The following is a 16,528-nucleotide window of genomic DNA, read 5'->3' as shown; positions in this document are numbered from 1 at the left end:
GGAGGGTTCCGGAGACATTATTTCTCAGGATCAGAGTTTTCTTTCTATAACAGAATTTCATCTTTTCATTTTTAAATGTTTTCTTGGAAAAGATTCTCCAGCCCCAGTCAAGCATTCAGATGACAGCAGTCCCACCCAACATCCTGGTTACAATCTAGTAAGAAACTCTGAGCCAGAACTACCCAAATAAACTGCTCCTGAAAGATTTAATCTTAATGCCAAACTACATCCATTGTCCCCAGCGTTACACTTTGTTTTCCAGAGGGGCGTTACAGATGGATGTTGGCACAGGAACTGCCAAATGACAGCCTCTGTTTTTTCCTGAAAGAATCCAGAAATGTGTGTTTAACGCAAGTGAAGACAGTATTTGCAAGATGATAGAATGCATTTTTATTCTCTTAAGCCTCTAAATCAAAGTGCACAATGTTCTGTTCTCCAGCAAGACCTTGCAATAAATGAAAATCCAACTCTTGGGTTTGCGTTTGGACTATCAATGCAGTCATTAGAGATCCATGAGAGGGACAAGGTAACTGGCTGCCAATACTTCCTTTTCCTTTCTTTCTTTCTTTCTTTCTTTCTTTCTTTCTTTCTTTCTTTCTTTCTTTCTTTCTTTCTTTCTTTTTCTGGAATATTCTCTAATTATCGGTGCATCAAGATGGAAACCCTGGTCTTAGAACAGATGTTACTTTAAAAGCCTCCACCAGCAACCCAAGGGTACTTTTCCGGTGCCGTGGGTCTCTCAATGACATCAACGTTCCCAAACCCAGCCCTGAGCTGTCACTTCACCTGCGTCGTCCCCTGCGCCATTCCGCGTTTGACGTGGTTCCGAGCCAAGCCCGCCAGCAGCCCTCCCCGACCACTACCGAATCCTGCTCGCGGGCGCCGGCCCCCTCCTCGCAGTGGTTTCTCCTGCTGCTCCCCTGGGCGCGGCGGCCGGTAGTGCGGCCCGGAGCCGCCGCTTCGCCCTTCCCCTGTGGGTGGCCCCAGCGCGCAGCGCGCACTCGGTGGCCCCGGGAAGGTGAGGCGGGAGGAGGCTGCTGCGGAACTTGGCGCCCCCAGCAGCGCCGGCCGGCAGAGTCGCCGAGCGCAGACAAAAGAGTCCGCGGGCGCAGCGAGGCACGGGAGGCGGCGGCGGCGGCGGCGCGGGGCTATGGCCGCGAGAGGAGGCCGGGCGCTGCTGGCGCTGTGCGGGGCACTGGCCGCCTGCGGGTGGCTGCTGGGCGCCCAAGCCCAGGAGCCCGGGGCGCCCGCCGCGGGCATGAGGCGGCGCCGGCGGCTGCAGCAGGAGGACGGCATCTCCTTCGAGTACCACCGTTACCCCGAGCTGCGCGAGGCGCTGGTGTCGGTGTGGCTGCAGTGCACCGCCATCAGCAGGATCTACACGGTGGGGCGCAGCTTCGAGGGCCGGGAGCTCCTGGTCATCGAGCTGTCCGACAACCCCGGTGTCCATGAGCCTGGTAAGGGCGCTGCACCCTGCCGTCTCGGGGGGGCGTCTCGGAGGGCCGCAGAGGGGTGGACTGGTGGCGGTGGGGCAAGGTGGGGCCCGGGTGCCCTTTGGGAAAGGGCGGCTGGGGTGGAAGGTGAGGAGTGCAGGGAGGGATGGCGATGGAGATGAACCTGACCTAGAGAGTTGCGGGTCGCCGGGTCCCCCGTCTCTGCGGTCCTTCCTGCCCCCCCCCACCCCCCCCCCCCCCCGGCCCCAGCCTCGAGCCCACCCCAGCCCTTAGCTCGCCCTTTGGTGAACATGGGCCAGAGAGGCTGGCGGGGTGGAGGTGGGATCGCGGAGCAGGCGAATCTGCGCGCGAGCAAAACGCGGTGTTCACTTGGCCGAATCAACGACCCGGGAGAATAATTGAGAGTCCCCAGCGAGGACATCAGTCCTCCTTGCAGACGAGAGTAGAGAGACGAGGTGCAAAAGTCAGGGACTTAGAGGAAACGAGGAAGAGCCGTTTATCATTCGTTTCCTCATTTGCAGAGGACCAGCTTACTGGGTACTGCGGGCTCTGCATACCCATCCCTACCTGTGTGTGTGTGTGTGTGTGTGTGTGTGTGTGTGTGTGTGTGTGTTAGGTATGCGCGCCGCTGGCGTGCTCCCGGGGTGTTAAAGATAGCGGCAACACGGGGGGGGGGGGGGGTTGGGAGTGGTGGGCAGACACGCAGGTCTTCCTTCCCAGGGTGCGAAAGTGGCCTCTTGACAGACGTTTCCATTTTGAAACCGCAGAAGGCCTAAGGAAAAAAAGGAATACCCCATTTCCCCTGCTTTAGCCAGTTGACACGAATAGTTTGTGACCAGGTTTTTATTTCAGCTGATGTTCCCATAAGGAACATTCCCATAAGGCGTTCTTAAGCACCTTCTTTCTAAATATGTTAGGCACGTTTTATTTACATTAAATATGATTCATTTAGTATCAATAAAGGGATTTAAAAAATGTTCTTGGGGCCCTTTTCAATATGCTTCTGCTCTTTGGAAATGATGTAACTCTTAGAGTGATATAAGGCCTGTCTTCTGATAGTAAAGATACTGTTAAAATAATCTGGCCTACTAATATCATCATGGGATGCTTGTTTGTTTGTTTTTTTATGACAAAGAAACCTAGAAAATAGGCTAAAAATTCTCAGTGTAGGGCCAGGATAGTTTTATAATGATATTTAAGAATCAAATTGAAAAAAGATGAAAGTAAGTGACTAATAGGGACACTTGGATCTTCAAATGCAGAGTGTATGGGTTGATCCATAGTAAATCTTCAAACAGGAAACATTCTTACCTTCAGCTAATATAAGAGGAAAGGTTTGAATAAATTTGCTGTCAAAACCCTAAAATGAAATCCTAGAAAACATTTTATGTAGTAAGGTCTAGTAGGACTCAGCGTGTAGACTTAGAAAGTTTGAAGATTAGTTTCTTACTTACTATTATCTGAAAATAAAGGAAAATTTAAAATGCGATGACTCCTTTTCGGTTATTTCCAATAACCAAAGTCCAGGTACCTCAAATAGCCAAAATCTCCAATAACCAAAGCCATGATATCCCAGGCACAGATAAAGCTAATCTAAATATTTGTGTCTCCTGTTGCCTGCTTAATAAGAACCTTTTGTTATTCTGCTTTTAGAGACTGTTCCTCAGAATTTGTTACATTGTTTCTTCAAGATTATATGAAAGCTAATGTTAATGTTTTTGTTGTCTTGTTTCAAGTTTAGAAATAAAATTCTTAAAAAAAATTTTTTTTAATGTTTATTTATTTTTGAGAATAAGAGAGAGAGCACAAGTTGGGGAGGGGCAGAGAGAGGGAGACACAGAATCTGAAGCAGGCTCCAGGCTCTGAGCTGTCAGCACAGAACCCGATGCGGGGCTGGAGCCCACGGACTGTGAGACTTGAGCCGAAGTCAGATGCTTAACCGACTGAGCCACATAGGCGCCCCTAGAAATAATATTCTAAAGTGATATTACTCTTAGAATGCAATGTGCTTTTGAAGATGAAAACAGTAATTTTTTTACTTTAATACCTGGAACGTATAGACTTTCAAGATTTGCAAATTTTTCTTTTAGATTGCAAACTCTATAAGCGGAAGGGAGGGGGTTGGTGGATGAGGGGGACTATGCCTCCAACACCTAGCCTGAATCTGGCACACAACAGGCACTCAATATGTATTACGGAAAAAATGAACTCAGTCATTAGTTGAATAACACAGTGTTTTAAAATAAAATGTTTTATTCCTCATAAAGACAACAACAAAAAAACAAGCAAACCCATTTTATAAAAGTGAACTCAAATGTTTTACATTATGTGCTTTATAGTTCCTTGTTAAATGAAGGGAACTTTAAGTTCATGGTATTACTTAATAACAAAATACAAATGTCTATCCATTGTATTTTTATTTGTTTTTATTTTATTATGATTTTTAGTTAGGCTCCACACCTGATGTGGGGCTCGAACTCACCACCCCAAGATCAAGAGTCTAATGCTCCACCGATTGAGCCAGCTAGGTGCCCCATCCATTGTATTTTTAAAGGTAGAAATGACCTATTATGACCCAACACTAAAAATACCACAGGGGTAATTTCTCCCTCTACCACTTATAAGAGGAAATAAGTAGGTTAGAAATTTTCAGTGAACTAGTAAAAAACAAAATTTAACAGTAAATTTTAAAGATCTTATCGGCTTTATTCACCGATTCATGAATGGGGTAGCATCCAATCTAGCAGATAGAAAGGAGCTCCAAGGAGTTGTGCAAAATGAGCCCATTTTATGCAAAATAAGCAGTAGGGAGTGGGAAGAAAGAAGTTAGGCAAAAAAGCAGATTGATTATTGTAAGGTTACTTTCCTTTAGGGGATGGTAGGGATCTATCAGGCAGAATCCTTAACTAGTGCTGATCACTAGTTTTGATTGACTAGTGGTTCCTGATTGGCTGGTTTAAGATTTTATTTCTGGAACAGATAAAACTGTAATTAAGTTAAGTCTCGGTTTGGTGATGTGGGGCTTAGCATAAATGACTCCACTTTGGGCCTGTTGTCTTATTTTTAAAACTAGTAAACAGAGAGGTCTGATTAATACATAAGTTTGATACGGGGCACCTGGGTGGCTCAGTTGGTTAAGCGTCCGACTCTTGGTTTCAGCTCAGGTCATGATCTCACGGTTCGTGATATCGAGACCCACGTCAGGCTCTGTGCTGTCAAGCTTGGGGCCTTCTTGGGGTTCTCTCTCTCCCTCTCTCTGCCCCTCCCCTGCTCCTGCTCTCGTGCTTGCAGTCTCTCTCTCTCTCTCAAAATAAATAAATAAACTGAAGTTTGACAGTACTTGTATGAATAACTTCTTAGGAAGTTGGAGAATATCCACCTTTCTCAAATGGTTTTCAAATTCTTTTTAGAGTGAAATATTTTAAGAAATGAAAAAGAAATATGCACACTTATTCTGAGGTAGAAATGGATGCATTCAATGCTTTTTTGTTGTTGGTTTTTGTTTTTGTTTTTGTTTTTTTGAGCACCCCACACTCTAAGTGGGCCAAGTTCTTTTTTTTTTTTTAATTTAATTAATTTTTTTTTTTTACATTTTCATCCAAGTTAGTGTATAGTGCAACAGTGATTTTGGGAGTAGATTCCTTAATGCCCCTTACCGATTTAGCCCATCCCCCCTCCCGCAACCCCTCCAGTAGCCCTGTTTGTTCTCCATATTTAAGAGTCTCTTATGTTTTGTCTGCCTCCCTGTTTTTAAATTGTTTTTGCTTCCCTTCCCTTATGTTCATCTGTTTTGTATCTTAAAGTCCTCGTATGAGTGAAATCATATGATATTTGTCTTTCTCTGACTGACTAATTTTGCTTAGCATAATATCTTTTAGTTCCATCCACGTAGTTGCAAATGGCAAGATTTCATTCTTTTTGATTGCTAAGTGGGCCAAGTTCTATGGGCTCTGAAGTGATACCCAAGCTACTCGCTGTGCTCTGGAGAATTGAGAATTAGGAACTGGAAGAACAGTGTGGGAGGACTGGGTAAAGGAGATTGGGAACATTAAATTACTGAAGACTGGATGACAAGAGGGCAAGAAATGTGCAGTTGATGTATGTTTTAACAGAGTCCTGTGCATCTAAGGTCAATGTCTTAACTATTTTCATCTTGTAAGTATCCTTTTTGTTTGTTTGAAATAATATTTCTTTCCTCTTTTTTTTTTTAACTTTTTAATGTTTATTTATTTTTGAGAGAGAGAGAGAGGGAGAGAGACAGAGCATGAGTGGGGGAGGGGCAGAGTGAGAGGGAGACACAGAATCCAAAGAAAGCTCCAGGCTCTGAGCTGTCAGCACGGAGCCTGCTGCAGGCTCTAACTCACAAACTGCAAGATCATGACCTGAGCTGAGTCGGATGCTTAACTGACTGAGCCGCCCAGGCACCCCTGAAATAATATTTCTGATTAAGCTAGTAGGAGATAATATTGGGGTTAACAAATTCATTTACTTGATTAGGACTTTGATCAACTTGCCAATATTCATTTTACCTTCCAGTAAGAGAGAAGTGTCACGTTTGTTAGTTTCCTAATCAAAATTGTAGCGAATGAACTTTAAACTTAAAAAAAATGAACTTTAGAAAAATGTAGCAAATGACTAAGGATTTAGTTATTATAATAGAAGAGCTCTCCCAAAACAAAACAACATCTACAGTACACATAAAACTTTCCCTGTGGTAGAACTGGCAAGTAAGAGGTTTACTTGGTTAGATTAGCAGGTTATGGATGGAAGGTGTTGGTTGACATCATCAACTGTCTTTCTGAGCAGAAAGAAGTGACCATCATACTTGCTTGGTACTAGGCTGTGGGCTGAGCTCTAACTTCTCTACTGAAAATGATTCATTCTCTCAGATATTCTGCATTTGAATTCATCAGAAGGGATAGAAAGTTCCATTCTGAATTGATCAGCAAGGAATATCCATATTTATTCTGTCGCGGCACCGGAGGAATCAACTTGATTCTTGACTGGTTGAATGTTGGGTCTTAGTTATTATTTTGTATCACTTGGAGACCCACAAAACTGTATTGGAGGAGGGTTGTGGGTATCAGCCATCCTCAGTTAGAAGAACCACAAGTAGTCCTGGAACCAGTTTCATCTCCTCACACTTTGTGAGTCTGGACCCCAGATGCAGGACTAGAATGAGGGCTGGGTTAACAGTGAGTGCGTCCTCCAACTGGGCTCTTGGCTGATCCTAGATTCTTAGATGTGTTCCCTTCCATACGATACCTTCCAGGACTTGTCATGTTCCTTATTTTTCTTCCTGTTTGCTTATATCTTATACTTTTAAAATATTTCTACACCTAGGGACTCATGTGCTCAAACCCAAACATATTCTCTCCTAAGCATGCATATCCATCATCACAATACTCATAAAAGAAACCTATAGTATTAATTTATGTCTGTGCAATGAATCTTTATTCCCAGACCACTCCTCCCAGAGTTGAACTGGAGTTTAGATTGGTGCATTTGAAGAAATAAACTAATTTGAAGAAGAAGACGTGAATTCTTTTACATGTAGTTTAAGATGGCTCTTGGGAAGTAAATCTGATTTATAGCTAAAATGCTATCTTAGAAACATTCTTTGGAGCATAGATTTTTCTCTCTCAAAGGCTGGAATGATTATTTTGGACCTATTCCTTCCAAAATCTGTTAAAATTGAAAGTGTACGAATGCCAGTATTCATTTGCCAAATATTGTGATGGAACATTTAATGTTGGCAAAATTTCTGTCCAAATTAAAAACAAAGTGGGGATTTTGATTATTTTGTATGGCCTTTTTCATACCAAGTTAGTATGTTATATATTCATGGGAAGTGATTACAACTGAATAACACCTTATAGTTAGTGAACATAGAGGTTAGATTCTGGAGAAGGATCTAGATGTGTACCACATATGGTCAAGAGTTATTTTTAGGGCGCCTGGGTGGCGCAGTCGGTTAAGCGTCCGACTTCAGCCAGGTCACGATCTCGCGGTCCGTGAGTTCGAGCCCCGCGTCAGGCTCTGGGCTGATAGCTCGGAGCCTGGAGCCTGTTTCGGATTCTGTGTCTCCCTCTCTCTCTGCCCCTCCCCCGTTCATGCTCTGTCTCTCTCTGTCCCAAAAATAAATAAAATTTAAAAAAAATTAAAAAAAAAAAAAGAGTTATTTTTAGACCTAAGTCATTGCAGCTCTTGCCAGAAATTGTGTATTTGATTGACGTGTGATTGGCTTATGGAAGCAAGGAAATGGGACTGGCCCCTAACATTATATCCTGTGCTCAGTACCAGTTTTTTATGGAAACTGATTTGAGAGATGGCAAAGGAATCACCTCCCAGCATCCCTTATTGGCATACCCTAGGGGTGAAATCCCCACATTTGCAGTTACTTCCTTTGGGAATGATATTTGTGACAAATACAAAAATAGGCCCCATAAAGGGTTACACATAACCTAGCTTTCCCCCAAGTATATTCAATGGAACATTTGGTCAGCTTGGCTTGAGAAATATTAGGTAAACAAAAATAAATAGGCTTGTATATTGCAAGCCTTATCAGAGCCCTTAAATAAGCTAGCCTATATTTCAAATCTCCAAGCTAGATGTATACTATACAGTATTTTCCAATATTTTTTCCCCAAGGGCTCTCCTCCCCCAACCCTCCCTTTTTTTTTTTTTTTTCCAAGGAACTCATCTTGGAACTAGTATTGCACAGAAGCATTAGTACATTATCATTCATTAACATATTATGCAGGATTAGTTTGGCAATTCTGTAGCTGAGAGACTCATACAAGGAGTTCCTCAGGGATGGAGAGCATATGTTTTCCTTTTTTATTTTTGCCCATAAACATCTAGCATAGTGATTTGTGTAAAGTCTTTAGATATGCTTATTGAATTGAGAAATACGGTTCTGAGGCAATCATAGGACAGATAATTTTGATAGGAAAGGTTAAACTAACAAATGCGTTCCAATTCCTTTACTGGGAAGTAGCGTTATGCCTTTTTAAAAAAATTTTTTAGTGTTTATTTATTTTTGAGAGAGAGAGAGACAGAGTGTGAGTGGGCGAGGTGTAGAGCGAGAGGGAAACACAGAATATGAAGGAGGTTCCAGGCTCGGAGCTGTCAGCACAGAGCCTGATGAGAGGCTCGAACTCATGAGCTGTGAGATCTGAGCTGAAGTTGGACGCCCAACCGACTGAGCCACCCGGGAGCCTCAGTAGCTTTGTGCTTTCAATTTCTGTTTACCTGTTTTTCTTATCTCTAAAACAGGAATACTTAAAAACTCAGACCTTGTAGGGTTGCTGTGAGGCCGAAGCAGTAGAATACATAGCAAATAATTTAGTGAGGTCACTTGCCTCTAGTTATTGAGAAGACGGGCTAATTTGTTAAAAATCTTCTCTTTCAGTCAGTCTGGAAAATGTGCTCCATTGGCTCTGCTCATTTGGAGAAGGCCTTCTTGGCCGTGTTTCCACGTGACACCTGACGGATGCTTACCTGTTCTGATGGTACCGCACAAGGCCAGCTGACAGACCAGGGGGACTTTTCCCTGCTTGTCACTGTTTCTTGTTCACAAACGTTTGCCTTTTATCGATTTTTCAAATATGAGGCTTTTCTGCTTTTCTTCAGTTTAACATCTTCTTTTGCTTCATTCAGTAAGCACAGTGAAAGTGTTCATCGTTATTTGCGAATGTCTTTATGCTTGTTCCTTCAGGTAGCTAAATAAATCCAGGGCAATCCCAGGATTTACTTTGGCAGACTAACTTGTTTTTCCAAAAAGTTTATAATGAAACTGTTCAGGTCCTGAATACTTTATTCTTTTACAGACTCAGTGTGAGTGAAAGCTCTTTGAAACCTCCTTTCTCACCCCTCCCTCATTTTGTTACTCTCAGTGGGGTCCATTCTTTGTTTTCCATAGTTCTTTGAATAGCTGTACCATAAAGGTTTATAGTACACACATTGATGTCAGGAGGGTGTTGTTCAAATTTTGTCTCTTCCTATTTTTTTTTTTTTCTTTTCCATCTCTTCTTAGTTTTAATTAGTTGCTCTTGGGTGAATTACTTAACTTCTCTTTAAGTCTGAAATTCATCACCTATGAGATGACAATAATCTGATGTTTAAATGAAATAGTAAGTATAAATTCCTCAGTCTATTATTACCTCTATTATGGTATTTTCCAATGTTGGTCTGTGTTCTCCTAGTGGACTGTGAGCTTTTTGTGGGCAGGGATTGTATTTATCCTGAATGTTTACTACTGTGTGTAAGACATAGTGGCCACTCAGAGAATGGTTGTGGAATAAATAAAATTTCTCAAACAGACAAAAAATGGTGCATCACAAAACAAAGCTGTATTGAAGGTCAGTGTTGATTTCATGCATGCTAGCATACCAGAAGTGTGACAACAAGAAGGGGTAGAACTGGGATTTTTCTTATATATACACTGATGCTTTATTGTGATGCATCCAGTTTTGCTTAATGGAGAATCCACCACCTGTACGTTTCAGTAATGGCTTGCTGTGTTTGTTGTCTGCTATAACTAGACTCCTCCCCTTGAGACATTGTAGAAAAATTAGGTGGCTTCTTAAGCATTAAATAAAAGTTCTAGAGATAATCAGTAAAAATTTACTTAGTAAAATTTTTGACCTTTAAAAAATCTGCATGAGCCTTTGGTGTTGTGTACTCTTTAAAAAAAAAAAAGTAAGTTTATTTATTTTGAGAGAGAGAGAGAGAGAGTGTACAAGCGGGGTAGGGACAGAGAGAGAGAGGAGAGAGAGAGAATCCCAAGCAGTCTCTGCACTGTCAGTGGGGCTTGAACTCAGAACTGTGAAATCATGACCTGAGCTGAAACCAAGAGTTGGATGTTTAACTGAGGCACTCAGGCTTCCCTAAAACAGTATGCTCTTTTGAACATAGAAAGCACACTACCCAGGTTTTAATCATCCCTTCCTTCATGAGATGGCATTCAAATCATGCCTTTGAAAATGCCATAGAAAAGGAGGTTTATCTGAAAGCCAGCTGTTGGGTCGAATGAGCTCAAATTTGAAATACGTTTAAATTTGCTCTTTCCTTCCCTTGTTAATTACTGTAATTGCTGCCAGTCCATTCCTCTGTGAATGTTTCTCTTTCTTTCAAAGTTCAGGCTATGGTGTTTTGTAGGCAATCCAGCAGCCAGCTCTTTCTAATAAAATGTGGCTTCAGAAGAGATCCTGTCTGTATTACCAGAGCCTTTTATTATTTTCAAATGATTGCCTACATCTTTAACTGTCCTCAAATAGTGATCCTTAATGGATAAGGTGGCTCATGTAGAGAATTACAGAGTTGATTCTTAAAGAAGAAATGAATGAATTATAATAAAACTCAGAAATAATTTTCTACTGCCAATAAATACCTTGTGTTCTTTTTATATAGAAATCTGTTTACTCTAAAGTCACTGCTGAGCATCATAGTTCTATAATAATAATAATAATAATAATAATAATAATAAAACAATAATAATACCTCTCATTTTTAAGACATTTGCTTTCAAAGACAGATTATTTAAAAAATGGATACAGATCGCTCATTTCAAAAATGAGACTAAGTATCTTTAACTTAAATCCTGGTTCCTAAAAAAATCCCTTGTTGTGGTTTTGTGTGTTGGGTAATTGGGAAAAACAACAATGATCTCACATATTTGCATTTGCAGGCAACGACTCACATGTTCACATCCCAGAGTGATGCTGTCTGATTGGACCTACCCCATTTCTCTTATTACATGGCTTAAATTATTCAACACCAGAAAATTTTCTCTTTACCACATAGCTGCTATTCACTGCCATTGTGTAATTATTTTCTCCCAAGGAATATTTTGTTTCTAGAGCTCATTTCAACAACTTGCACAAATCATGAGCTTCACCATGAGTTCAGAGTAGGAAAACCTCGATATAAATATTGGGCTGTCACCTTCCTGACCAATATTCTGAAACTCCCCCCCCCTCCTTTTTTTTCTTTTTCTAGTCGAGGGATAGTTTTAAAAATGGCCTGTTCTCATAACCATTATAAAAAATTGCTATGTAACATCTCAAGGTAAAGGCATCTTTCCAAGATGAAAAGAAAATGTAGGCTTTTGTCAGTGTAGCTAATACCATTCATTTAATTTAGAGAACTTTTACTGAATCCCCATTGAATCCCCACAATAAAATGCTATTTTATTTTCTCTGCTAGTCACCCCTTCAGGCAATGCCTTTGCATATCATGAAATGAGTTATTTAGTTTCTTGACTTGCATTTACTCTTTAACACACATTGAGCTTAATTTACATGCTGTGTCACTAGTGGTCACATTACTTTATTCTGTAAAATGTGTGCTGCATATAAATATAAGGGTCAAAGGGTTCCCTATTCTATTCTTGCTGGATCACTCGTAAAAACAGTATCTGGAGGGGAAACTACCGGAAATGTTAGACGTTTGCAAAACAAAATGTCTTCTGTCCTTTTGGTGTTTTGAAGGTGCAGTGTTGGACATCTGTTTTAAAGCACAAACAGTCTTATTGAAATAGTTTAATTTGTCTCAAATTGTGACATTGTTCAGCACAGATCTTTATTTTATTTTATTTTTTTTTTTTTTGAAGTTTACTAGAGCAAACCAGTCTCATTCATTGTGGAAACTCAGTCAATCTTAAGCCAGATTCTTCCCATAATCAGCTTTATGGGAATTAAGTTAAGGGACTTTTGGGAACCTGTATTAACTCTACACAGTCAACAGGACCTCTAGAGTGCTCGCACAAAGAGAAACCCAATTGTTAAATGTATTTTCTCAAGAGTCAGATTCAGTCTTTGGAAGATGCTAAAGCAATACAAAATATAGATAGATAATTCTCATGTGAATATTTTATGGATGTGAATGATACTACATAGACAAATAGACTAAAATACTATATAGACATACAGGCTTTGTGTAGATGATGGCAAGATAATCATGAATGGAGAAATAATTTTAAATTATTTGAAATTTCAAATTGGTTTAAGTATTTATATTCAGAGATTCCACTTGCATCTCTAAAATAGCCTTCATTTTCCTTGTTTTCACTCCTACTCATAGCTACCATCAGGAATGAAAGACGTTTATCTTTTATCTAAGTGGCTTATTAAGAAAAAAGTCTTGGGGCGCCTGGGTGGCTCAGTCGGTTGGGCGGCCGACTTCGGCTCAGGTCATGATCTCGCGGTCCGTGAGTTCGAGCCCCGCGTCGGGCTCTGTGCTGACAGCTCAGAGCCTGGAGCCTGTTTCAGATTCTGTGTCTCCCTCTCTCTGACCCTCCCCCGTTCGTGCTCTGTCTCTCTCTGTCTCAAAAATAAATAAACGTTAAAAAAAAAAAAATTAAAAAAAAAGAAAAAAGTCTTGGGGCACCTGGCTGGCTCAGTCGGTAGAGCTTGCAACTCTTGATCTCGGGGTTGTGGGTTTGAGCCCCACGTTGGGTGTAGAGATTACTTAAAATTGAAATCATAGGGGTGCCTGGGTGGCTCAGTCGGTTGAGTGTCCAGCTTCGGCTCAGGTCGTGATCTCACAGTTCCTGAGATTGAGTCCCACATCAGGTTCTGTGCTAACAGTGCGGAGCCTGCTTGGGAATCTCTGCCTCTCCCACTCTCCCTCTGCCTCTTCCCAATTGTGTGCTGTCTCTCAAAATAAATAAATAAACTGGAAAAAAAATTTTAAAAAGTCTTCTCAGAAGCTTTTTTCTTTCAGGAAGGTTTTTTGAGTTATTGTTGCTTTCTCTAAATCTGGTCAGATATTCCACCAGGGTTTTAGATATTTGGTCAGAGTTGCCTTTATTTTCACGAGGATTCTAGCTAGATACCCTCTGAGGTAGGTTTGGAGAACCTAATGGGTTAATGTGGGCCCACATTGTGTTCCCATGCCACCTTTGGCTATTCCTTTCTTCTGTGGCTATTAGAATAGAGTCGTCATCGGAATAACGATTGGGAGGCTTTTGTCTGTTTCCTTGGGGTTGTAAACACTCAGGGATGTGTACCAGCTCTTTTACTGCCCAGCCTTTATTCAGCAGCTCTCCCTCTCTTTGTAAACAGCCTCCAGTTTGGTCCTACATGAACTGATTTTCCATACCCGTCACAGGTGAGGAATTGGAGAGTATTTATCTTTATGGGAACTTAAAGATGCAGAAAGAGTCTGCCTATTGTTGAAAAAAAAAAACCAAAACATTTGAAAGATTTCCTTGTGTGTTTTTTTTTAGGATCTTGTCACAAGTAATCTTAATTAATCCCCTGTAAAAATGCACATAACTTGCTGTTCTTTATGCATTAGAAAAGACTTCATAACCATATTAAGAATAGTTACACTATAAAAAAGACAGGTGGGGCGCCTGGGTGGCGCAGTCGGTTAAGCGTCCGACTTCAGCCAGGTCACGATCTCGCGGTCAGTGAGTTCGAGCCCCGCGTCAGGCTCTGGGCTGATGGCTCGGAGCCTGGAGCCTGTTTCCGATTCTGTGTCTCCCTCTCTCTCTGCCCCTGCCCCGTTCATGCTTTGTCTCTCTCTGTCCCAAAAATAAATTAAAAAAAACGTTGAAAAAAAAAAAAATAAAAAAGACAGGTAACTTGAGGAGGTTATTCTTTAAGACCCTGAAATCAAGAGTCAGATGCTCCACCGATGGAGCCTGCCAGGCACCCTTCAAGGCGGTTATTTCTAAGATGTGGCATGGGGCCGGGCGCCATGAGTGGCTCAGTCGGTTAAGTGTCTGACTTCACCTCAGGTCGATCTCACAGTTTGTGGGTTCGAGCCCCCCATCGGGCTCTGTACTGACAGCTCGGAACCAGGAGCCTGCTTCGGATTCTGTCTTCCTCTCTCTCTGCCCCTCCCCTGCTCACACTCTGTCTCTCTCTCTCTTTCAAAAATAAACATTAAAAAAAAAATTAAAAAAAAAAAAAAAAGAAGTGTTATAGGGCTGTAGAAAGAACAGTCTGAGTCCTCAGGCACATTTGGGTTAAGTCTATACTGCCTTTGTTTATCAAACAGGGACAGCCTATTATCAGCTACACAAAAAAGCCGAATTTCTTGGCTTCCATGTCCTGAGCATCGTCATTTCATTTATCGCAAAAATCAGAGTTGCAAAATGAAGTTTCAAAAATATGGTTGTATATTCAGGTACAAGTTAATAATGTAAATCATTGCTTGTGCTGGAGTTTTCCTTTTCTCTAGAGGACTAGGCCTTCTTGCTAATTTCTTAATTGATTTGACAAATATACTATATACTATATTTAGCATGCAATTGAATACTCTTTCAATATTTGTAAGAGTAGTGTGGCATTGTCAAACAGAGCGATAATGGAAAGAAAGAAAATAGCTTTGAAACAAGATGGAAATTTCTTGGGGCATCTGGGTGGCTCAGTCAGTTAAGTGTCCGACTCCAGCTCAGGTCATCATCTCACTGTTGGTGGGTTTGAGCCCCTCGTCCGGCTCTGTGCTGACAGCTCGGAGCCTGAAGCCTGCTTTGGATTCTGTGAGTCCCTCTCTCTGCCCCTCCCCTGCTCGTGCTCTCTCTTTCTCTCTCTCAAAAATAAACATTTAAAAAAATAAAAAAAATATTGAAAAGAAAGAAGCAAGATGGAAATTACTAAATTATTTTAAGAGCCAAGGAAGTATGAAGTCAAATTAGTGGTATAATCCCCTGGGAGGGAATTGCCAACTCCAATTTGTCTTGAAAATCAGATGAAGAGAGGACATAAACCTAGGGGGGTGGGAAGGTCACCATTGCTCTTTTAAGTTTTGCAGTTCATGAAGTAGAAATTGAGCTCAACATGGCAGTCAAGGTGGTGACAAAAATTGCCCCCAATAGCTGTCAGCTTCATTTGACCAGAACTTCAGCCAACTGAGGTGGTAACCCCGACACTGTCCACATTCCTTTGGGAAGGTAACCCCAAAACTGTGTGGCTCGACGTAGCTGTTTGCTTTTTGAGTAAGACTCTTAAACCCTAAAGAGATTTAGGAATAATTTATATATTATTGGGATTTCAAGGACTTTTAAAACTTAAAATGTTTAATACAATTTGGTAGATTCCGTTGTCGAAAGATTAATCTTGTAATTCCAATAGGAAAATGTGTTAATTATGATTTTTAAGATGAAACTTTAACAAGTTTGTAAACTGTATTAGAACATTAAGAGAACTTAAGAATCACCATGTATGGAGTAGGGTGTGGGAGAAATGGGTGAGCTGTTTTTGTTTTGTTTTGTTTTGTTTAAATAAAAGAAAGAATGCTCATGTAAATTTAATATTAAATTTACCATATTATTTAAGAAGGAATGTTTGTCAATCAGTCAAACAAAGTACTTAAAAAGGAAATTGAACGTGTTAAATTTAGCTTTACAGTTTGAAATATTTAAGATAATTTAATTCAGTGAGCAGATTTCCCTTGAAGGTAAGATTATAGAATCTGCTAGATTTGTAAATACATCCGTATGATTTATCAACTGAACTTAAATGCTTATGGAATAACTAGGATTTTGAGTTTATAATTTGTAACTCTAATAGGTTCAATCTTGAATTTTAAAAAACAAATTAATTTCTAAATTGTTTCTGTTTGCATAAATCACTCTTTCGGGTGTCAAAAAGCTTGCATTTAGCATTACTTTCTGTATGCAGTGGCTCAGAGCTCAGTAGGGAGATTAAAGTAGGGAGACATACCCCTCTGAAAGAATTTTTGCTTCCCAATTCAGGAGCTATAGGAGATTTTGGAAGCGTTGTACATTTGCAAAATATCTGATAAGATGTTTCCTTCTGTCTGCTAATGCATGGGAAGGATCCTATAAGCTTTCCTTACATCACCTTTCTCCAGGTTAGAACAACATCTGGGCCTGTGTGTTGCTTAGAAGGTCTCCCCAATATACTTACCTGGTGTTTGGTTGATTCCAGTGTTTCACTGTCCACTGTAGTGTCTGGGATTAAGAGTTTCATGTTTTCTTACAAGTGAGTGATGCACAATTTTACTGTACCTCTCAAATCCATTCCAGTAACTGATTTTTCTCTCCTCTGGTCACTGTGGACTGAACTGGAGAACCTTCATTAAAAAAGTGCAATAAT

At 40.9% G+C, this 16,528-nt stretch overlaps 1 protein-coding gene across 1 annotated transcript in view; it reads left to right on the top strand.

Annotated features, from left to right (window-relative positions):
* The first annotated feature begins 824 nt into the window (after window positions 1-824).
* CPE (carboxypeptidase E) overlaps window positions 825-16,528 on the top strand; it is a 117,232-nt gene continuing 101,528 nt past the window's right edge. The window contains exon 1 of the mRNA XM_058720953.1: window positions 825-1,457. Coding sequence (XP_058576936.1) covers window positions 1,151-1,457 — 307 coding nt within the window. The 5' untranslated portion in view covers window positions 825-1,150. The remainder of the gene's footprint in view (window positions 1,458-16,528) is intronic.

Source organism: Neofelis nebulosa, chromosome 3, assembly GCF_028018385.1.
Source record: "Neofelis nebulosa isolate mNeoNeb1 chromosome 3, mNeoNeb1.pri, whole genome shotgun sequence".
Lineage (NCBI taxonomy): Eukaryota > Metazoa > Chordata > Mammalia > Carnivora > Felidae > Neofelis > Neofelis nebulosa.
Note: the sequence above shows the minus strand (reverse complement) of the source record. Positions and strands in the feature narration are given on the sequence as shown.